The 24,781-nt window shown below is 39.6% G+C and overlaps 1 protein-coding gene and 1 long non-coding RNA gene across 6 annotated transcripts; one reads left to right on the forward strand and one right to left on the reverse strand.

Moving 5' to 3' along the window:
* Positions 1-13,710: 13,710 nt before the first annotated feature.
* LOC125738660 (uncharacterized) lies at positions 13,711-15,868 on the reverse strand. Its single transcript, XR_007396881.1, has 5 exons — positions 15,632-15,868; positions 15,238-15,358; positions 14,874-15,029; positions 14,455-14,547; positions 13,711-14,340 (listed from the first exon to the last, which is right to left on the reverse strand). It is a non-coding gene; the product is annotated as an uncharacterized LOC125738660 (long non-coding RNA).
* A 2,392-nt stretch (positions 15,869-18,260) lies between these two features.
* LOC125738631 (histamine N-methyltransferase-like) lies at positions 18,261-23,130 on the forward strand. Of its 5 annotated transcripts, none has more exons than XM_049007807.1 (8): positions 18,336-18,355; positions 19,869-20,050; positions 20,142-20,289; positions 20,498-20,554; positions 21,119-21,226; positions 21,434-21,564; positions 22,210-22,303; positions 22,540-23,130. In XM_049007807.1, the coding sequence occupies exons 3-8, from the start codon at positions 20,154-20,156 to the stop codon at positions 22,893-22,895; spliced, it is 882 nt and encodes a 293-aa protein (XP_048863764.1). In that variant the 5' UTR covers positions 18,336-18,355; positions 19,869-20,050; positions 20,142-20,153; the 3' UTR covers positions 22,896-23,130. The 5 variants fall into 5 exon arrangements, with proteins under 5 accessions (XP_048863757.1, XP_048863775.1, XP_048863745.1 ...); XM_049007809.1 differs by having other exon boundaries at positions 20,145-20,289; XM_049007800.1 differs by lacking the exon at positions 19,869-20,050 and having other exon boundaries at positions 18,261-18,355.
* Positions 23,131-24,781: the final 1,651 nt, after the last annotated feature.

The raw sequence follows: 24,781 nt of genomic DNA on the forward strand, positions 1-24,781 counted from the left end.
TGGTGTTTTTTTTGACTGAGCAAACTCTTTTAGTGTTGTGTGCGTGTCCGATACAACTGTAGTTTGTATACCATTAAACATTAACAAAAACAGTTAATGTCTTTTCTTTAAAATTTACAAGTCTATTTCTGTCTGTTTTTTCGCGATAAGTTAGTAAACGACTAAGTTAGGGTGCTTTGGGGTTTGGTCACACATTGCGATCAGGAACCTAAAGTTAAACTCTAAAGCCCCCCGACCTCCGGGATGTGTGTGTTTGTGTGCATGCGCGTGAATAAACATTTACTGAAAAACGTATTTATTAAAATAACTAAGACTTTATTCTGTCAAAGTTTTTAAAAATGTGTTTTGATGTATGTCACTAAATGCTGCTTAATAGTACCTAACCGGGGTTGCTCCCCCAGAGACAGTTGCTAGTCCATGTAATATCGCACTTAAAACATGACAGGGCTTTTGCCGTTAGAAAATAACGCATTTACTTAAAATAACACATTGACAAACACGACAAATGTTTTTTATCCCTTAAATTATTAAAATAATTAAGGTATTAGTCTAACAAAGTTTTTTTTAAATGTTTTTGAAGTACGTAGCTAAATACCGCTCACTAGTTCCTGCATCTATTAAATTAATAATGCGCTGGGTGAATTTTATTGAAAATAAAACTAACAAAATACAACTAAATTATTTTATTAATTAAATCTTATTGGCTTAAAACTTTATACTAATTTGTCATACGACCGTTTAAGCTACGGTACTTTATCCCGCTGATTAAGCAATTGAAGTTAGATACTTCATCCAGCCCCACAGGCCCGCAGCGGGGCGTCCGGGGCTATGCTAGAGTCCCAGAGCTGTGGTGTTAGACATCGACTTTTATTTCAATTAGAAATATATTATTTTATACTATTTACGAATAAAACAGATTAACAAATAGACGTAATGTGCTTTCTGCCGGGGGTGTGAATGCTGTCTGTCTGCTTGTCACGCTCAGGACCAGCGATTAAACGAGATGTTACACGCACTCTGCAACAATTTGTCAACCGACGCTTCCTTCTCATAGGCTTATCGCTCACGGCTCCAAAAGCTCTTGCACCGCCGCCCCGTTTCCCACTGCCGCGGACATTAGCTGATCGACATGTCTAGACATGCAATACGCATAAATCCCCCCTAAAAACAGGATTGCTGTGTTTTTACCGTTATAAAATAGGACATTTTGTTAAAAATAAACCGTTAACAATACACAACTACTGCTTTTGCCATTCAACACTGCCCGACTCTCTTTCCTCTCTAGCTAGAAAAGCTCGACGTGTCCGGTGACCCCTTAAAATTATTATGCCTTAAAACGTATTTAGAATTTTGCATTAATAAATTCATATGTATTTTATTCTTTTAAAGACTACTGATTCCAATTTGGTGCCATATGCTTTTATCTTGTAGGCCGTAGGATAGCTCCATTTCTACCGGCTGTAGGCCATGGTACGTCTGGGCTATTATGCTTAAATTCTTAATTAATTAACGTTGACTATGTGCTTTATAACACATTTTATACTTCTTTTACACACGTTTACTTACTTGTATACACACTTTAAAGTTCCGAAAACGACTTGCCTCAACTGTTTTCAATAAAAGACAGTGGTGTGTGGGTATCGTGGCTGCACGCACAAGCGCGACATGGAGAGAGAGAGCGAGAGTTATTTTAACAAGGATCGGCAGCATTATTCCTTGATTCTTGTTGTCGAAATGCTTAAGATGTTTTATATTAAATAACACATTAGCCGAAAAGAGTTTCATTGCTTAAAAACGATGTGGTTAAAGGGGCTTATTTGAAATAAAAAATCAGCATGTGGTGTCATACATCTTTTCAAGTTCTGGTTATACCTTTTGATTAACCATACATAGATAAATTTAGCTAAATGTAGCTAAGCAATCCGGGGTGTTGTGTTAGAGATTGACTTTTATTTAAATTAGAAATAGATTATTTTAAGATTAAGATTGCCTTTATTAGTCCCACGGGCATGCTTCTCACAATCCAGGGCCCTTGGTTAGCATCACGACAACAATTTCCGCTGGTAGCCATTTAACAATTGCTTGCCGCAATATAAGAACATAAGAACTATACAAATGAGAGGAGGCCATTCGGCCCATCAAGCTCGCTTGGGGAGAACTTAACTAATAGCTCAGAGTTGTTAAAATCTTATCTAGCTCTGATTTAAAGGAACCCAAGGATTCAGCTTGCACTACGTTATCAGGAAGACTATTCCATACTCTGACTACGCGCTGTGTAAAGATGTGCTTCCTTAAATCCAGTTTGAAATGTTCTCCCACTAATTTCCACCTATGGCCACGAGTTCCTGTATTTGAACTAATGCTGAAGTAACTATTTGGTTGAACAGCATCCAAACCTGTTAGAAACTTATATACCTGGATCATGTCCCCCCTCAGTCTCCTTTGCTTGAGACTGAACAGATTTAGCTCAAGTAACCTTTCCTCGTATGACATTCCTCTAAGACCAGCAATCATTTTTGTTGCCCTACGCTGCACCTTTTCTAAGGCCACAATGTCCTTTTTAAGATATGGTGACCAAACCTGCACACAATATTCTAGGTGAGGTCTCACCAAGGAATTGTATAATCTTAGCATTACCTCCCTTGATTAATACTCCACACACCTGGAGATATACCCCAACATCCTATTGGCCTTTTTTATTGCTTCCCCACACTGGCGAGAATGGGACATGGAAGCATCAACATACACACCAAGGTCTTTTTCATGATCAGCTACCTTTATTTCAGTGGGACCCATAAAATACCTGTACTTTATATTTCTGCTCCCTACATGGAGTACCTTACATTTGTCTACGTTAAATTTCATCTGCCAGGTATCGGCCCAGTCGCTAATTAAATCAAGATCCCGCTGTAGCTGCTGAGCCGCTAATTCAGTATCTGCTACACCACCCACCTTGGTGTCATCTGCAAATTTCACCAGTTTACTGTATATATTGGTATCTATATCATTTATGTAAATTAGAAACAATAGTGGTCCTAAAATCGAACCCTACAGTACCCCACTATGGACGCAGGCCCACTGTGACATTGTGCCTCTTATAACTACTCGCTGTTTTCTGTCAGTTAACCAGTCTCATATATGTCATATATGTCTCAATAAAGGAAATGCTGTGTGGATCTACGCACACGCGCTACATGAGAGTGAGCCAGAGAGAGAGCGCATACGCTCGTTTAACAAGAATTAACAGCGTTATTCCCTGATTATTGCTGTCGAAAATGCTCAGAGCGCCTTACTTTATTATTCACATTGGTAGAAAAGTGCTTAATTACATTACGGTTATAGGGGTTTTATTTGAAATAACAGGCGCTCCGCTGGCGTCGCCATGGGTCAGCATGTGCCAAGCGCAGGACTAGCGATCGTCCATTCCGCCCCGCGTTGTTCAAATGGTGTAGTCGCATATGGCAGAGCTCCGGGATCGTTTCATCCTATTTCTTCTAAAAGTTTACTGCTTACATGCTTTCTCCAACCTGGTAAATATCACTAAAGTCTTTCGTGGTGGTTAAATGTAATGAGTGCTCTCTTCTTTTAAAACGACGGGCTGTATGTTTATCGGTTTCGCTTGCGCTTGCTTGAACGTGCTCTTCTGCTGCTTCTTTCGGGCATGTTTGTTTAAATTCACCCTTGCGTGTCTTTTAAAATAACACTAAAGTTTTTCTTTTTTTCATTTTTTCATTTTGGTGCTTTCTTTTAAAATACGCTGTGGCGCTTACTAACAACACGTGGCTACGGGCCGGACGGACACCCCCGCTGAACGTGCATGTGCTAGCTTGCCATCATCCTGCTCTGTTTTATTATTCCTTAAAAACGTAATTAAAAAAGCACATTAATAAATACATGTAATGTATTTTTATTCTATTAAAGTTTAACGGCAATCTCCCAAACCATATGCCCCCCTATCGGCAACACATGGTATAAGCATGTATGATACCATATATGGATATAACCCCTTGACCAATCAGAATAAAGGATAGCCCCCCTCCTGCTTATGACGTCAGAAGTGGAACAAAATTAAGCTCCGCCCAAGGGACCAGTTAATATCTCTCAGGTATCAGCACGTTAGTGTTTTTGCTCAAAGAAACAGAAGACTGGTCCTACAATAGACAACATATAATTATATATGATCAATGAGTCACTGTAAAATGATAATAGGGGGGGAAAAACAAACAAAATTATCTCAAACACTGAAAATATTATGGATGTGTGGTCGAATATTATGAATGTGTGGGGAAGGGGACGAGGGAGCTGAAAGGGGCCTGGGCGAAGGCAAGGCGAGGGGGGGAGCCGCCGCAGGCGGCGACGTCCTCCGACGAGCCGAAGGCGGGGGCCCCGCTGGCGACCGAGGAGCCGCCGTCGGGGAGCCCTCAAGCGACCGACCAGGCACGGACGGGGGAAGTGAGGCAGGGCGCCGAGGCACTGGAGGGGGACCCGCAGGCGACAGCCGATCCGGAAGGCCAGGACCCGCTCGCGCCAACCGAGCCCCAGCGCAGGCGAGGCAGGGCGAGCCAGGGGGCAGGGCGGGTGGGACCACAGGCCTGCATCTGTGCCCCCTCCCCTTGCGGGACACAGACATGCCGACCCCTGGTCGGGGTCGAAGTCGCCGGGGTGAGGACAGAGGAATCACCAGTGCAGTCCCAGAGGGGTCCCATTCAAGCTCCTCCACCTCCGGAGAGGGAGGAGCCCTGATGGAGTCTTCCGGGACCACCTCGGGGACTAGGGCGAAAGGGGCTGGAGCTGCTGCAGGGAGAGGGGGCGCCTTTGGAGCTGCTGCAGGGAGAGGGGGCGCCTCTGGAGCTGGAGCGTGGTCAGGGACTTGGACTGCAGGCTGTTGCAGTGGGGGCGCCTCTGGAGCGCGGTCAGGGACTGGAGCACGGTCAGGGACTCCAGGCTGTTGCAGTGGGGGCGCCTGCCCTGGACCTGCAAGCTGCTGCAGTGGGGGCGCCTGCCCGGGAGCTGCAAGCTGCTGCAGTGGGGGCGCCTGTCCGGGAGCTGCTGTAGGCGAAGGGCGCTGCGCAGGCAGCGAAGGCGGCTGCACAGGCAGCGGCGGCTGCACGGGATAGGGATCCGCAGACAGCGGCGGCCGTACGGGAGCGGGGTCCGCAGGCCGCGGCGGCTGCACGGGAGTGGGGACCCCCGGCAGTAATGGAGGGAGCTCCTCTGTACCGGCGATCGCCGGTCTCCTCCGCCTCCCTCGCTGGCGCCTGGCGGTGGCGGGAGGCAGCGCAATGTCCGTGAAGGCGGACGGCCGGAGAACAAGCTCCCGCTCCGGGTACGGGTAGAGGAAAGGCTCCTCGTCCTCGTCCTCACTGGAGAGCCAGTACTTCCAGACGGAATAGCCGTCTTGTGTGGTCGGCCTCTGAGCTGGAGGTAGGACGGGTACCTCTCTCTCGTCCTCTGTCGGGAGCCATAGCCTGGAGAGCGAGCACGCTCCCAGGCGGATCACAGGCTCTTCCGGGATCCTCCCTCTCCGCGGCTTCCTTCTCTTTTTAAGGTCCGTCATTCTGTCACACTACATGGATGAGGGTAAGGCAGGCAGGCAGGAAGGACCAGGCAGGAAGGCGGATAACGGGGCAAACGAGGGTTTAATCGGGATAGGCAGGACAGAAACATGGGCATAGACGAACAGCAGGTAACATCACGTAATGACGGACACGGAAACAGGGGAGACCAGGACTTAAATACATCAAAGCAGGGCAGCATAATCAGACGGGGCTGGAGACAAATCGGGGAAGCACACGTGGGTAATCAGAGGGCGTGGCACACATGAGGAGCGGACGGGTCAGGCATTACATGTGGTAAATATCATTATATTAAACATATAGTAATCCAACTTTACCTGACCAGGCGTGTGACTGTTTATAATCCCGATTACATATCTGAGATGCACTGTAAAAAATTTTGCCATATATTTTACAGTAAATTACTGGCAGCACAGACGCCAGTACAGTACTGTACTTTTTACAGTAGGCCACTGTATATTTATTTTACAGTTCATTACTGCATTTTGTTTTTATTGTAATTTACTGTAATATCTTTAATCACAGTATAATACAGTATACCTAAACTACTGTAAATTACTGTAAAACTACAGAAACTTCTGTAATTAAGCTCACAGAACTCATACACTTCCGGTTTTGAAGCGAGAGAGTGGAGAGAGTGGTGTTGAGCTGCAGCGATTGTTTTGAGATTGTTTGGGATTGTTTTTGGAGTGTTTTGAACATATATTTTGAGTGTTTGTGTGCTTTAATTGTTTACGTGGGTGGCTGTTTTATTTCTATTTATTGTTCTTATTTCGGTCGGCATGAGTGCTTGTCTGTCCTGTCTGATAATTAACAGCGCGATTGTTACGGACAGTGAGCAGCATTTGCTGTTCGCGTTTAACTCCATAACAAACACCGGCGGGGCGATAACAGCTAATAATATCTAGTGTCGGTAACGTTACCCAGCGCCGGAAAAGGACAGTTGCTCCTGAGCTTTGCTCGGGGGCCGGGAGGACATTTTCCACTTTTTTACCCGCTCCGGCAGTAGCCTGCTGTGAGGGGGTTTTTGTGGTTTTTCGACCTCCTAAGAGCAACTTCGATTTCGCTTTGTACTTTGTTTTTAGTTCATACTTGGTTCAGGTAGAAGTTCTTTTGGTAAGTAGTAGTAAATTTATCGGATTTAAAATTTTAAATAAAAATAATAATTAAGTTCCATTTCAACACAAGTAACTTATTTTAGTGTACTCGGCACTTTATTGCGTTTTACGTTACACTAATTAATCTTTAAAGTTAAATACACTATATAAATTTACTGGGCTGGGAGTACGGGGTCATAGTGAGTTAGTTAATTATGGGGCCGGTTCAGTGTTGCGTTTGCAACATGTTTGCCCTTCTGGACGTTAGTGTCCAGTCGGACTTCATCTGCGAGCGATGTGAGCTAGTGGACTCGCTCATGGTCAAGGTTTGCGGCCTTGAGGAGCAACTGGCTCTCATCCAATGCAACAGTGAGTTAGAGGAGCAAGTTAATACGCCTTTTAGGGAGAAGATGTGTACGCCACTAGCGGGGAGGAGGGAGAATGAAGAGCAGAGAGGTCGAGAGAGCTGGGTGACCGTAGGTCGTAGACGCAGGAAAGGGCGTACACACGTTATAGAGGTGGCATCACCTGAGATGACTGTGTCGAACAGGTTTCAGGTTCTTCCAGCTTTAGAGCCGGAAGGGACTGGGGAGGCAGGTGGGCCCTTGGGCACTGAGGAGCCCCCTCCCCCCAGGAAGAGGGAGGTTGTGGTAGTGGGGGATCCCATTATTAGGGGAGTAGACAGTTATGTGTGCACGCGTGATGGAGGGTCCCATACGGTGTCTTGCCTGCCTGGTGCCCAGGTAGGAGACCTTCCAGATCGTGTGGACGAGCTTTTGGCCCCAGCTGGGGTGGATCCAGTTGTCGTGGTGCATGTTGGCACCAACGACATAGGCAAGGGTAGAAGGGCTGTTCTGCAGGATAAATTTATAGAAGTCGCCAATAAGCTTAGAAGCAGAACATCCACGGTGGTATTCTCTGTCCTTATGAAGTGTGCCTTGATAAGGGGAACCATGGGGGACAATGCACACCCCCTGGATTGTCAGGATCACTTTCTATCAGTCAACAGCGGCTCGAGACCCCCTTATTTTGCCACGCAAAATCCTTACACGATTCTGTCCTTATTCCATAGTTTCAAAAGACTTTAAAAAGGACAGGCCTGTCTCATTTTGTTTTAGAGATATTAACCCCTTAGTGTGTTGCCCCATTGTACTGTAAGTGGTTTCAATATAATAATTAATAACTATTACAGACAAAAATAATCTGAAAATCCAAGGGGTGTACATTGTTCCCTGTAGTCCACTGATCAAAGCACACTTCACTAGATGTACCTGTCTTGTCTAGTTTTAAAGTTATTAACCCATTCGTGTATTGTCCCATTGCACATTACACTGAAAAAAAGGGAAATCAGGGGTCTTTGGATTTACTAAAATAAATTTAATTCATTCTGCCCAATAAGTTCATGTCCCCTCTGTGAACATAAATTAATCAAGTTTATTTTACATGTTTAGAAAGAATAATGCTGGTGCTAGATTTCATTACGTTGACTGAAAATGTCTTAATGGAAAAACTGAACGCGATGTAATTGAGTTTGTTCACCAGCGGAAGTTGAATGTTTGTAAAAAGGCGCCAGAAAGCCCTACTACTTGGTTAACGACAGGTGGCGATGATGCAGCTGGTGGACCTAGACCTGTTTGCGCCATTCAAAAACACAGAAGAAGAAGAAATATTGCGCCTTCTTTGAGCTAGAAGCCGCCAAAACCTCAGGACGTTCAATTATGAAAAAGTCCTTCGAGGTTGTTTTACGAAACAAGTAAGTAAACCAAACTAATCTCTTGTTTGGTAGGTCGGTGATATGTTCAGCATTAAGCTGTTCTGCACATTTATTTTACATTTTCAACATTTTATTCATGTGCTGTACCGAGCTAGCTAGTGAGAACCCTGTCTGAAAACCGTTAAAAAAACCGTTTAGTATCGATTCTTTTTGGTTTAATTTGTACTAATCTAGTATGCTTAATGAATATCTTCATCAGAACTTTATCTCTTACAGACTTTGGCACCTCCTGTGTGGAGATGTAAGAGGTGCACACAAACTGTGTTAAGTAGATTAGAGCTTTTGAGTCACTACAAGTTGAAACATCCACATTTTGGACGTAGTTCTAGTTTTCCATGTACATATCAGAACTGTCCATGCACATTTAAGTCTTGGAATGCCCTTATTGTCCACCAAAGTAAAATCCACTCTACAGGGGTCACTCACAAAGAGAAGGGAATATTTAGTTGCCACCTTTGTGCTTGTAGCAATTTAACATCGGAGAGAGATTATTTTTCTCATATTAATGCACATCTTAAAAGAAATGAGACCGTCACCTGCATGTTTTTAGGCTGTGACTTTAAAACAAATATCTATTGTACATTTAAATCGCACAAAAACAGAAAACACTGCCACCACACTTTAGCTGATTTTAAACCTAAAGTAGTTGCAACTGTAGAATGTCCTCCTGCATTGGAAGATTATAGTAAAGAGTGTGTAGGTCCAGAGCCAGATATTGCTGCTAATTCAATCCACCACTGTCCCACCGAAGATTTGCAGAAGATCATAGAGCAGACATTTGCTGCTGCTTTACTAAAGTTAGAGCATTTGGTTCATGTTCCAAGCAAAGCTGTTGATGAATTCTTGGGGGAACTTCATCATTTGATTTGTTTTGCAACTGCTCCTTTATCTTCTGACATAGTGAGTCGCATCTTTGATGAGAGAGACCTCCCTGTTAACGAAAGTATTATTAATGAGATTGTAAAGGCAATTTCTACTGACAGCCCTGTACAAAGCTCTATTCAGAAAGGAGGTCCTTTAAGTACGGCCTACCTGCGTAAGCAGTATTACAAGCAGAACTTCAGCATTATAGAGCCTGTCGAATATTGTCTTAATGCAAAAAACAAACGTAATTTTCATTATGTCCCAATTTTGAAAACCTTGGAGCAGCTTTTAAGCAAAAGGGATATTGTTGGTAATGTTAAGAATTATCAAAAGCAGCAGGAAAAACATTCTGGAGTTTTTCAGTCCTCAAGAGATGGTTCCATATTTAAAGAAAATGGTTTTCTTGCCTGTGAAAAACCACGGATCATTGTAAATTTGTATGTAGATGACTTTGAAACCTGCAATCCCCTTGGTACCTCGAGAAAAAAACATAAGCTTTGTGCTGTTTATTGGGTGATGGCTAACTTGCCTCCGGGGTCTCACTCTTCACTATCATCTATCTATTTGGCAGTTTTGTGCAGAAGTGATGATGTTAAAACTTATGATTTTGAAAAAGTATTTGAGCCTCTTCTTCATGATCTAAAAACTCTGGAGGAGCAAGGTATTTTTGTCCCACTGTTGGGAGAGTCCGTCCAAGGGACAGTATTCAGTGTTGTGGCTGACAACCTGGGAGCACATAGTGTTGCAGGGTTTTTGCAGAGTTTTTCTGTAGAATATTACTGCAGATTTTGCACGGGAAACAGATCTGATATTCAGTTGTATTCTGTTGCATCCGGTACTTTCAGTCTAAGAACAAAGGAACTTTATCAAACCCATCTTGCTCAAGCCCAAGAGTCAGGTACAAGTTTTTGTGGAGTGAAAAAGGAATGTGTGTTCACAAAAAATCTCTCTCGTTTTCATGCCATTTTTGGCTATCCACCTGATCTTGCTCATGATGTTTTTGAGGGTATTATCCCAGTAGAGCTCGCTCACTGCTTAACAGTGTTGATATCTAAAAAGCTTTTCACACTAGCTGATCTGAATAATGCCTTACTGAAGTTTCCATACAAATGGGCTGATAAGACAAATAAACCTCGTCATCCCGCAAAGTTTCTCTAGTACAAAAACTGGGAGGGAATGCTCATGAAAACTGGAACTTGCTCCGATTCTTGCCCTTTTTGGTTGGATCACATGTACCTGATGGTGAGCCTGCTTGGCTTGTTCTTATAGATCTGAAGGACATCACAGAGCTTATTGTGGCGCCTGTACATGATGATGACTCTTTGGCATTTTTAGAGTGTAAAATCACAGAGCATAGGAACGATACCAAGAGCTGTTCCCAGACATCAAGCTGCTCACGAAACACCATTTTTTGGAGCACTATCCACAAATGATAAGGCTGTTTGGTCCACTTGTCAGTCAGTGGACAATGCGATTTGAGGGCAAACACAGCTTTTTCAAGAAAGTTGTCAAACACACAAGTTGCTTTAAGAATGTGCCCCTCTCATTAGCCACAAAGCATCAGATGATTATTGCTTACCATCTGAGTGCACCATGTCTGAACAAGTCTAATCTAGAGGTCTCAGCTGTATCCACTTTACCTGTAGACTTGCTAAAAGAGGAGATTGCACAGATCATCAGGCAAAAGTTCTCTGACAAACCAGAGGTTCACCTTAAACAGTGTGTGACATACAAGGGGAAATACAATTACCTATAGGAAGGGAATGATACTGGCTCATGGAGCAATGTGTGGATTGACTGAATTTAGTGAAATTTATCAAATCTGCATTGTACATGACAATATGTTCTACATTGTGAAAAAGTTATGTGGTTGGTATCGAGAGCATTATAGAGCCTTTGACCTCAGCACCCACAAGAATATTCAGCCTTGTGACACAGTGAACTTAAGGACATTTATCCACTAAATGACTACAAGATCGGATCATCCCGCATGGTGACTTTGAAAAGGCATATTATTATGCATATTATTATTTGGTGGGATAGTAGTGAACAATTTGGTGATGTTAGATTTTGCTTTTGATTTTGCTCATTTAAAAAAAATGATTATAGGAGGAAGCAGCATGATGAACCTCACCTGCTACACAGTGTTTACTCAGAATTCATTCATCTTTTGATTTTCACTCACATTGGTTATTTGGAATAGCCTTTGTAATTGTAGTACAAACACTGTATGAACAACTTGATTAACTTTTGGTTTCATAATAGATAATACAATTGTTTTTAGAAATGCTTATCCATAAATCATTTAAATGTGTCAAATCAGAGGCTTCTCTGGCAGGATCCCTCCGTCTGGAACAAGCAGAGAACTCAGCTGCCCCACGTTGGGCGCCAAACTGTGGTAGAAAAATTTTAAATATAACACTTAGAATAAAAGTCGGACCTCTCAGTTTGATGAGGTAAAGGAAATCTCTTTTATTTCAGCAACTCAGCAAAGAGCTCTCATCACACTCTGGCATTCGGTACGAAATCTTCCGGAGCTCTCTGAGCAACCAGTTGATAAACCATAACTCCCACTTCACAGTAAGGGTGTCTAAATCCTGATTGGTCACAAAACACCAATGAACCAAGCTCAAACGTATAACAAACACAATTCTCAAATTCTATTGGTTCACCTTGGTGGCAAGGTAAAGTCCACCCATTCTGCTCAGTTTACCAGAACATGTCTCGACTGCTAGGCTCCTACTGGAGATATGAATATAGATATTGATTACATGACATTGAATCACTGTAAATACTCGGTTGTCCTTTGATTAATGATTAACGTATTGACGTATTGTCATTGAATCACTGCCAATACATGGTTAACATATGATTAATATGATTAACATGATTACTTATACATTTGCACTACTGCATAGCTTGCTATATATTGTCTGCCACAAGTATTCTATAAAGCTATAACTCGCTGTGCACCAGTTGGGGCAGCTTCGAATCTCTTCCTGCAAGTGGTTTCTCCCCCCTTTGTTCCGCTGTCTGCCTCTCCAAGGCCCAAGCTTTCCTCAGGGTCTGCAGAACTTACTGCAGGCAGCTATCTTGAAGCGAGGTCACACAGTATTCAAAACAATCTCTTCTTGCCTAAGGCCTAAAGACACACACAGACCCAATATGCCAACCTCCCGGGCCTACCGATGTCCAATTTTAATTCCACAGTGGCATTTATATGCAGGGTTGAATATGTCTTTTTTTTATTGTATTTTTGTTCATGCTGATGACAACCTGCTTTAAAGAGACTGTTTTCAGTACAGTTTTGCAAAAGTACTTTGTAATGTTATGCAGTTGGTCTTCAAAATGTACCATTCAATATTTTGCACTTTTGTATTTGTAATTTATAGTAATTAGGGCTGCGTATTATGGCTAGTTTCCTGAAGCATCTCAGTTCTAAATCACAAAGTTTTAGTTTCCAATTAGCTTTCCATGTAAGTCAGTCACTTTGTATACCAAATTTATTTGCCTATGAAAGAGGTTCCCAAGAGGTTTGAATTGGAAAATCTAGTCCTTTACTACCCAGTCCTGTTTTGGAATTTATTGTGTTTTAAGGGGCTTTATATTGTTGTATAGTGTTTAAATGGCTGTTTGAGGGTTTAAAATACATATCTGCAGTTATACTGCTTAATATGTGCATAAAACATACCATCTATACAGAAGTAGCTGATAGACGACCCTTCTTTAAAATATAAATATCCCTTAATAGAAGTGATGCATCGTTTGCATTGTAATACACTTTAGTTGAATGAGAACAATGTACACTCAAAAAAATTATATGTTAGCATTACTTAACTTTTTTATGTGAATAGGTTCCACGTAAGTTATGTTGCCTTTAAGAAAGAATATTTATTTCAGTGAACATAAGGTAATTACATAAAGTTAATGTAATTTTGTTTAGTTCAATCAACGTAACATTCATGATTTTGTTTTAATCTATTTGGTTAATTAAGTTCAATTACTCTAAAATTTATATTGTTATGTTCAAAGACATTTTTACAATGTTTTACAATGAACACTTTCTATTGTTTTTCCAACAATAAAATGTTTTTCAAAATCTACATGCTGTCATAGTTTTCAAAATAATAATTTTAACTTATTACAATAAGTTACAATTTTAATACTATTAAAAGAATAATACAAGTATAATGTAAAATAAAAGCATGCAGCCTTTAAATGAAAGGATTGACAAAAATGCTTTTTATACTTGGAAAAATTAACAGCCTTCTTTAACACCTTCTTGAAATTAAAAAAATCAGCTAACAACACTTGTTATTCAAAGGAAGATTAACATTTGAAAGCAAAGTAACATTTTTACAATGTTTTAAATTTTTTCAAACAAGAACATGTTTACAAAATCTAAGTAATGTCTTCAATTTTCAAAATAAAACTTCTTTACTTATTACAAGAAGTTACAAAAATAATATTACCAGTAAAAAGTAAAATAAAATAATAGTCTATTAATTAAATGATTTACAAAAATATACTTTATACTTTAGTAAACTTTAAAAAAAAGCAGTAAACAACATTGCAGTAAAGCAAAAGTAAAGATGAAGTAAAGATTATTAAAGACATCACCTGGTTAGCACTGAAAAAAAAGTACTGCAACAGCCAGTGCAACATTATGGACAAAACACAGGTCCTGCCTCTTAGCCCTTGTTTCAAGTTACAGTGCCTACGAAAGGAGTTTATTTTTTTAAATCTGGACTTTGTTTGGCAGATTGTTGGTATCGAGTTGCATAAAAATCTTTTGAAACAATTCAAAAGTATATCTCAGATCCTGGGGGTAAGCCAAGTTTAATGCATAAATTACACCAACCATCATGGAACATGCATTAGCTACATTGTCCAAGATTTCAAGTACTTGGATGCCTTCGATGATGACACCATCGTATGGGTCTGCAACATCTGCCCCTTCATGTTTGATGGCATAGATTCCGAGAGTGGTGTTGCTCATCAAAATTTGGGTTTCATCATGTTCAGCGTCCTAAAAATAACATAAGACAAGTACATAATAAACCAATTACCAACAGATCAAGGGTAAACTGGTTTTAGAGAAAAATACAAAAAAAGTTTCTTAAAAATTTTTTAAATAGCTTACCATGTACTCCTTCACTAGGTTTGAAGGATCTTCATTTAGGTAGACCACTAAGGCTTTCAGGATGCATTCACGCTTTTTTTCAATGATGATGCTCTAATCAAAATTAAATGAGAATTAGTACTTTTTGCTGTACATGTTAAATTTAAGTAGCATTACGCAAATTATCCCACTGCTGTATTTTACGAAAGTAAAGTGTGTCCATCAACCAATGGTCCCAAATCAGAAGCACTGCGTAGGATACACAATTATCTTGAACGTCTGAGCTGTTCTAATTGTAGTTGCAAAAACAACTCCGTTAAAGTATAAGAGAGGCAGAAAGTCATTGATGCTTCAAAATAAAAAAATCGTGATATTTGGATGAAATATTAGTTTGGCCTATTATGAATTATGAGAATTGGTGATGAATTTAGAGAACATACCTGATCCAAAACTGACAGGATGTCTGTGATCTTCTGTGCGGCTGCTCCTCCTTTCTTTTTGAAACTTTTGAGTAGCTGGGGGGAGAAATGATCAAGCTGACCCATGAATTTGGACACCAAAGGAATTGTTGTAATCCTGCTGAATTCCGCAGATACCTGGTACAATTTCCAAACAAAACAAAAAGAGACAAATCAGGGTGCTTCGTAAATTTGACAGAACATAAACATACACTTCCTTTACCAGCACTCAGATAACACACATTTACGATAAATGAACAAACCTGAATTACATCTAAAGTACTTCAAATCATAGTTTAGAATTATGACAACATCCAAGCAAGCTGACATGACATTAAAGACATACCTCTCGCTCAGTAAAAGAGTGCTGGCCATCTGTTCTTGAATTCTGCAATGAAAGGTGAATCTTCTACTACCTCGTGCCTCCGTAGAGCAAACGTGCTGTCCATCAGCCCCTTGATAAACTGCTGTACAAGAGCAAAACAATCAGTTAAAATGGAGAAACCATTCCTTACTAGCAATTTAATGTCATTTACAACTTTATTTTGGGTGATGTCAAAGTTGAACAAGTATAAAATTTCACATAAATGCATAAAAAAAATGTGTCTAACTATAATGTGAAAGAAGACACGAGTCATATGCCAATTTTGTGACAATACTATACACAAGGTATTACACGTGATTAATGATTCAAATGTTGTCACAGCATCAATATAAATGCATAAACGTGAAAATCTCACCTGTCTGTTTACATAGAGGAAAACGCGTTGTTGTTTTGCAGTGTAATTCTCCGTCTGATTCTCATAAAACGGCGCCGATTTAAACTAGCTGACGAGTGACCGTTGTGCTTCGTTCCTTCTTGTGGTGTTTTCCAACTGCGCATGTGCATACTTTACTCCACCTACTGACCAATATGCGGTACTGCAGAAGCAACAAAACTCTGTTTCATTCATTTTAATTAACTGAGCTGTGTAGATCTGAAGAATTACATCTTTTAATTCTGTCAACACAACTCTTTTAATTTTAATGCACAAACGAAATTTTATTAATTAATTTAAACATAATTACATTCTTTGGACCAACAAATGCCATGTTTCATTTTTTTGAGTGTTGAAGCCTCAATGTAGTTCACTTAGAGAATACATTTAAAGAGACAGAACTTTGAGTCCTTGCCTTTTTTGTGCAAATCAATGTTTCTTCATTTGTCTGCAAACTTGGGAAGGAAACCCACATACATTTAATGAATCAAGACAGACTTAGGAAAATAACTTTGGTACTAGGGGCATGATGATTTTCGGTTTATATTATCCCTTTTAGATAAGCTGAGAAATCAAGTTTAGGGACTAGTAATTAATTTACAACAAAATTGTATTAAGGTTACTGAAACATTGTGTTAAACTAACGCAATTTAAAAAACATTTAAAGTGAATAAATACATTAGTTAAACAAGAAATAGTTTATTTAGACAAGGAAGAAGATCATGTCGGTTTTACACATGATTGTGTGACCGATGTACACATTAAAATTAAGTAAAGTTGACAAATATTTTTTTGTAGAGCAGACATGATTAAAACCTTTTGAGTAAAAAAATGTTTTATGGTAACACATTAATATTGTGTTTAACACAATTTTTAATAACCTTTTAACATGAATAAATACATTGGTTAAACAAAAAAATGTTTTATTCAGGAAAGAAAGAAGATCGTGTCAGTTAAACACATTCTGATCATGTGGGACCGATGTACACATTAAAATTAAGTAAAGTCCAAGGATATTTTTTCAGTGTATACAGATACATTCGAATATTAAAAAAATAATTAAAATTCGTACGTAAAACAATTTGGGAAACAAAGGGGTGTGCAACAGTTCTCGTTTTTTTCTCGTAATTTTTTCACTTTATTCTCGAATTATTGTGACTTTATTTTGGCAAATTACAACTTTAATCTTGAAAGTTCCGACTTTATTCTCGAGGTTTTATATTTTTTATATTAATAGTTACCCTAAAACTTCGTCGTACTTTCACCACGGTACACAAAATCACAGTTAAATTATTTAATCTATAAGCGACACTTCAAGTGTTGCATTTATTATGAATAACAGTGACATGCTCAGACTCAGACAAAGGCTCTAACAGGGGGGAATGGCCGACGGGTACTTTTTACTGCCGTAAATATTCGTGGTGGAGGGTGTGGCAGGGATTCAGTGTATGTCTTTTAGTTTAACATGCTGGGTAATTCATAATGAAATATTGTGCTGAATTGTTACAGCTGCATTTATGACGAATTTATGTGAAATCAATTCCAGTTTAATTATGCTTCCTTATATTCAAAATCGAATTGCGATTCTGCACCGTGTCTTTTACCGATTTATGAATTGAATTACATTCTCAAATCAGTTCTAAGTGGGACACACCCCTATTATGTACTCATGGCATACAGGTGTTACAACTATGTGCCCCATTTGAGCTCATGTACTGTTATTATAGTGTAATATTGCAACATAGATCTTTTATTATATTATCAGCATTATTACGTTGCCCAAAATGCACCATCAATGGGTTTTTGTAATCTATTTCAGCCGATCTCAGTGTCTCTGTGGCAGGACAGCAATCAAAAGTTCAAGTAAAGAACAACGTAGATATAACAAATATGTCCGAGCACTCTTAAATCTACGAACGAGATAAGGAAGCGTTACGAAGCTTTCTGGAAGCCACCCAGACCCCAGAACGAAACAGTGCAGCCGACTTGCCGATGAATGTGACTATAAATTAGGGAGCTTCTGCCTGTACAGTCTTTGCTCCCAGTCTCTTTAAACCGTCAAATAAAATCCTAATAAAATAATCGAATCTTACATCTTGAAGGCATGGAGGTTGCTAGACCAGCTCTTATATTTGATAGTGTATTCATTTTGGATAATAACATAGGCGTCGTTCGGTCAGATCACTCGGGGCTATATATATATATATATATATATATATATATATATATATATATATATATATACATATATATATAGCTATAAAAAAAGGTCAGGCCCCAGGTAAACTTGACTTGGACCCTGATCTTTACAATAGTTAGAAACTCCCCTGATTGACAATAGCGAGAAAATAATTTGGTTTCTCCCTAATCCACAATTAGTTTAGCCGATATTACAAGGTGAGGTGCGCACCTTCCGGTCCAGTAAAGTACCTTGTTAAAGTACTTTGGTGTCCGTGCACGGCATGTCCAGTGCACCGCGGCTCGCACATTTCATACATTCAGCAGGCAATCAAGAAAAAAATGTGTGACTTGATTAATAAGGGGGGTGGCTGTGAAGATACAACGCCCTTATAAAATTCCATTAATTACAATGGGAGGGGTTATAATTTTTGCGCAATATTTCCAACTTAAAAGCCACGCTTGAGTGTTTTCATTAACAGAGAGGCGTCTGTAGTTGAATATCGCAAGTTTGTGAAGCTCGTCCAAGTAAGTGAATATTTACTGTTTCATAAATCCACGAAGTAGCTTACAATAATGGCATATTGAATTATCACATCGAAAAGGACTTTGAGTGCTGACATGTTAGTAGGAACTACTTGACGGGGCACAAATAATATAGTAGTGTGCTATTACTTTGGTATTAATTAACCACAGGCTAAGTATTACTTACATACTGTTCTCATGATAATTCATCATTAAACAATAGTGACGCATGGTTTATCTCAAGCAGTTACTATAGATTTGTTGATTCTGTAAACATTTGTCAATAACTGAAAGAACTACGGAAGGAACAAGTCATGAATAACACTATAAATAGCGATTTCATAGTTCTTCCTCATTAATGAATCATGATGTATCTTTCATCTCAGGCAGTTACTTTAATTGTTACTGCGTCTGTTAGTTCTGTGAACTACTGAAGGAACTACTGAAGGAACAAGTAATGAATTGCAAGTGAAATAGTGATCTCATGTTTGTTCATCAATGAATTTTTAAGTTTTCTCAAGTAGTGACTGTAGTTGTTCGTGATTTGTATTTCAGTAATAACTGATTAAGTATTTGTGAACCAATTATCCCACGAATCCTGCTTCGTAAATGTGTGATTAAATAATAGCTTTTTTCAGTCCTGAAGGTGCACTGGGATCAGTTCTGCCACTAATGGCAATAGTGGGAATCCTCAGGTAGCATATGTGTATTGCCCCACTGTCAAGCAGTCAGTGGACTTGCATTTAAATTAGGCATTTAGTTTTTTGTGGTGGCACTATGACGTTTAAGCAAAATAAAGAATGGAAATCAATGCCTAATGTCAGCAGTAAGTGACGTGAGCTTCGTACAATTTTTGGGATCTCTTCCTCATTTATTTTATTGGTCATAAAAAATCGAAGTATTTAAAAAGATGGACACTGAACGAGAGAGATGTGTCAGCCAGGTAACGGGTGTGTGTGTGAGTGTGACATAAACTTAGCTCTCAAGTCTCACGTATTGACCGTGACACACACACATTTCAGCCAGTTTACACACTCTCACGCCACACCTTGTGTTTCACACGCTGAGAAGTAAGGTGTCCCGATAAGCAAAATTAATGGACTGTGTGCATGCATATGGAGTGGAGTTTTCCGCCGAGATCGTAACTGTCCCGAGTTAATAACCCTACCACCCAATCATGAAATAAAATTTCAAAATAAGTTGCATGTGATCCGCCGCAAGCACGTTATTGCACGGATGCGCAGTACGAGTGCAGAAAGCGTGGATGTGGAAGAAGACCGATGAATGCGGTATGCGGGGTTCACAAGTCTCACACATTGACCGTCAGACACACGTTTCGACTCTGTTGTAATGTCACTTCAAACTTTTGATGAAACTTGAGAGTTTTTTATGTTCATAATGCAAGGCAACGGATTCATCGGCTGCACTGCGTATAGTTTCGCCAGTTCCTACGGCTTTAAATTGGACATTATTTGTCGTATTGTTTTTTCTTTCTTTTTATCTTTTCTTTTTGGAGCCCAAAAGGTTTGTTTCAACGCTCAGTGCAGTGCTGAGAATTTAGGAGTCTGGTTGCTGATCAACAAGGGGCTCCCAGATCCACTGTGGCCAAAACTACCCCACCTCCCGCTTTTGTATAATTCACGTTATTATCACGATAAGATTAATCAATCCTGCTGACAAATCATCTCTTTCTGTGTGGTACGTCTGTTCTTTATATTACTGAACTGAATGTGAATTAATTTGGTCTGCATAGTATGTCAAGTATGTGTACTTCTCATACGTATTTTAGCAGCAGTCTGAAATGACTTCGTCTATGAAGTGCCTTGCGTTAGACTACGAAAGGTACCACAAGACCTTCCGTGTTTACCTTGAGAAGTCGACGGAGCATCAAGCTGTGCATAAATTCATTCTTGAGAGTCTTCCTGGCATCCTCGCGAGGTAAAAGTTAAGATCCGACCCATGGATTTGAAACGTACACCGTTGTAACAGTATTTAATTTGTAACAATGTATATAATATTTTAGGGAAAGGAAGCAAAAGTTGAACAAGTAAATACTGGAAATAAATCAAATTGACAATTAACAATGACCGCAATAATGAATATATGACGAAGAGCGGAATCTAATAATTATAAAAAATGTCTTCTGCAGGGCTGGGAAGGGCAAGACTACCTTTGATGTTATATCCCTTGGGAGTGGTACAGGTATGCCGTGATCAATTATATATATGAATTATATATGAATCAAATAATTGATTTAACAGTAGATTCGGATCTTACGGTGGTGCAAGGTGCTGTTGTGTAACAAATTTGCAATAAAAGCCAGTCTGTTTGTACACAGGGATTACACAGATAGCTGGAGAGAGAATGATTTGACTTTAATAAAACACACGGGATTAATCGCTTCAGACAATCGGTGGATGTTGTGTAAGAAACTTAAATCATTCTATTGTCAGTTTTTCAAGCTGACGTTTGAGCAGAAGCGGTCTTGGATCAGCATTTGAATCTCACTGCTCTCCTGTGTTTGCTGCACCTAATATCTGCCTATGGTTACAAGTTCTTGTATTTCAACTAATACTGAAGTAACTGTTTGATTGAAAGCTCGTTCTTAATGGAATGTGCCCTGACATGAAGAAGCCAGTGAAGATAATTGCTGTAGGAGGAGCCACCAACCTATTTTACATAAAATAAGACCGATAATAATGATTTCATAAAAAGGCGTACATGGAATGAAATTTCTGGGCTTAAATCTGTGTTTTGATCTGGCAGGAGAGGTGGACCTGGAGATACTTTCACAGCTGCGTAAGGTTTTACCAGATGTGAAGGTGGACTGTGACATGGTGGAACCCAGTGAGCCGATGCTGGAGAAATGCAAGGGTACTAGGACTTCAAATGCTCACATTCATGTCATGCATTTCTGAGTTTAGACAAATACAAATTGTTGTAGCATGGTACTGGTTAATTGACTTAATCATAATGTGGTAGTATAGTAATATGTAGTATAGTCATAATTAACTGAATTAATCATTATATAATATGTTACTTTTATAAAACAGATGTTAAACATTGTTTTGATTTGTACAGATGTTATGTTGAGAACTCCTAACTTAGAAAATGTAAACTTCACATGGAATCAGATGACTGCCTCTGAATTTGAGAAGCACTGGAGAGGCAGACAGCCAGAGAAGAATGTAGACTTCATTCATATGATTCAGGTAAACATGTCTGCAGTTTGCTTTGCTGTGTTAATAGTTGAGAGCTAGTCTGCATTTGTGAAGTAAAGCTTCATTCAACAGGCAGTGTTTTGAAAGACAAGATCTTGTAACCAAAAGGTTGTGACTGCAAGACCCAGGATTTGCCCTGATGTCGTATCATGTTCATCCATCTAAAATAGTAATTGAAGAGTTATTTCACATTGAATTGGTTGCAATAATTCAATGATACAGTTCAACACTGTTGATATCTTTGACGTTTAAGTTGCTTATGTGTTTGAATATGGAACGTGCTGTAATACCCACATACTACAGTGAGGATTGGTGGAATTCTGCCTGCTACTCTGACCGGCTATGGGCTGTTCTAGATAATAAGCTATGTGTATTGCAGTAAATGGCACCTCGATTCTGTATTTGTGTGTGTCTCTGCACACATCATCCTCACTGTAGACGTCATTAACAGCTAGTTTGTATTTAGAGTAGAAGCTTCCTGTCACCATTCTACACACTCAGGTTCCTGTTTGCTGACACCTCCATCCGTAGAAAATCATAATGTTCTTGTTGTCTTATGGGCCTGAAAAGCTGCTCTCCCTTGATGTGGATTTTGAATGTTAACTCGTCCATTTGCATTTTTATTATGACCCTCAGATGCTGTATTATGAAGTTGATGCTCTTGCTACTATCTCATTTTTCCGGAGTCTCTTGAAGGAAAATGGAAAACTTCTCATCATACTTATTTCTGGTATTTATTTTTAACCTTTTTCATTGCAATCTTATAAAGGATTATTCAAGAAAGTAAGAAACTATAGCATAAGGGTTTTTTAATTGTATGACCTGCATATTTAAATAAATGTGAAATGGATGAGTGGATTGAAAGGGAAAGATAGTGGTTAGAAGCAGAGGATAGGATCGTTATTGACACGCACTCCCTGGTGCCCGAATTCAACATGATGTACGTTTCCTTGCTCTTTGTTGCAGGAGAGTGTGGCTGGGGTAAGCTATGGAGCGTTTATGGCAATGAGTTTGTTCGCAGTGATTTGAATCAGGCTCTTACAGCGGCACCCATCAAGAACTACCTTACTGCTGAAGGAATCAGCTTTGAAAGCTTCATGTTGCCTACAAAATTAGACATCACAGACTGCTTCACGTCTGGCAACAAGAAGGGGGAACTGCTACTGGATCTGCTTACTGAGTTGGTGGACTTTAGTCACACTGCACCACCGGAGCTGAAAGCCGGTGTGCTAGATTACCTGCGCCGCCCCGACTGCACCACTGAGGTGAATGGGAGAGCTTTATTCAATACTAGTCTGGAGGTTTTGGTTTTAGGCCAATAAGATGCACAGTGGTTCACCAGATGTTCATTGCTTCTTAGATGTGTTTTTCAGTAGTAATATATAAAAAAATATAAAAAATTATCTTAGGTACTGTATGGTGTTGTCTTGTATAACTTGCTGCCATCAGATTTTAAATACTCTGTATTTCTTTCTGATTCAGTTCTTTACAATGAACATTATTGGCTTGAATAGGAATATCAGTGAGAAAGATAAACGATGAATAATTCCACTTTAATGTTGTGTGTTTGTCCATTGAATCATCAATACATTTTCTAACAAAAGAAAAAAATCACAACCACATATGGTCTTCTAAAACTCAAATGGCATGGTACCGTTAAATAAAAAAAAAAATCTTATTTTAAATACAAAGAAAATGAATCTTCCATCCATCTATCCATTTTCCAAACCGCTTATCCTACTGGGTCGCGGGGGGTCTGGAGCCTATCCCGGAAGCAATGGGCACGAGGCAGGGAACAACCCAGGATGGGGGGCAGCAGCTGCTGATTGCGCAGCATAACACCCTCAATTGAATGGAAATGAATTAATGTAGCTGGTGTCAAATGACGGCGCTAATCAATACAAAGACATGATCTCATAATTATATCTTTTCTCATATTTACGAGATAGTACGAAAAGGAGGTGTCTATTTTGCTTTTGTGAATTCAGTACGCTTCCGTATGCTTCCATTGATTTTTATTTCGCCAGTGTTGCGGTCTACTGTAGGAAGTCTACGAAGTATCAGTTTATCCTCAGAAACACTACAGGGCAAAAGAACCCGAGTTTAGTTTGTATATTGTACTGGCACCATCTAGTGGTCATCAAGCAAAACACTTCTACTTTTGTATAGAAAACCGTGTTGGCCTTTTACTGTGGAATCAGATTTGCCCCAATATTATCAAGCAAAGCTTTTCACTGAAGCAAAAAAAAAGTAATAAAGTAAAAATTATACCTTGCAAACAAATTTATAACTTGCAAATGTCATCACAAAAGTACAATTTATAACTTGTAGACAAATGTATAACTTTCAAACAAATTATTGGTCTTCTAATAATGTGCTCCTTTGCTTGCGCTGCCTGACTTGTTTATAGTTCTGACACAAACTTCTCGCGTGGGTGGGTTTTTTTCAGGGACACGTCCCTATTGGCTAATAAGTTTTTCACTGACAGGTCAGTGTCATGGACATTTTTAATATACAGCGGGACTGGACATTGATTACCCACTAACTAATTTTTACTGGATCCGACAACAAGATTAACAAAGTTAAAGTGTTGATGTTGTTTGTGCTGCATTATATATTAAATTTTTTATTATATATATATATATACACACACACAGTATAACTAAATCTACAATAAAATGTATAGCGCATCCCCTGATGTGGGAACAAGTAAGAAATGATCTTGCTGAAGTTCAGCCCAATCAACAAGAAGCATGGGGTGGATCCTAGTGAAAATGGTTTTACTCCTACTATGGAATCGTAGGACTCTAACTGCCGAAGGCCGTTATGTTGATGACCTACCTACCTAATTACAATTTGTAATTCATTATAAATGGATATGTAATGACGGGGGGGGGGGACCTAATTGGGGAACCGTTTGTAAAGTCACTCAGCACTTCTTTACTTGCCACTTTTTCAAAATTTAGTGCATTTTTATTACATTCAGCTAGAGAGACACCGTGTTAAAAATCATCACAACTTTTTGCCATGTATAATATTTGAAAAATCACTTTTTTAAATTACACTATTTGTAAATATAAATAGGGCGGCATGGTGGTGCAGTGGTTAGCGCTCTTGCCTCACACCTCTGGGACCCGGGTTTGAGTCTCCGCCTAGGTCACATGTGTGCGGAGTTTGCGTGTTCTCCCCATGTCGTCGTGGGGTTTCC

The sequence above is a fragment of the Brienomyrus brachyistius genome, chromosome 1 (assembly GCF_023856365.1).
Source record: "Brienomyrus brachyistius isolate T26 chromosome 1, BBRACH_0.4, whole genome shotgun sequence".
In the NCBI taxonomy this organism is placed as follows: domain Eukaryota; kingdom Metazoa; phylum Chordata; class Actinopteri; order Osteoglossiformes; family Mormyridae; genus Brienomyrus; species Brienomyrus brachyistius.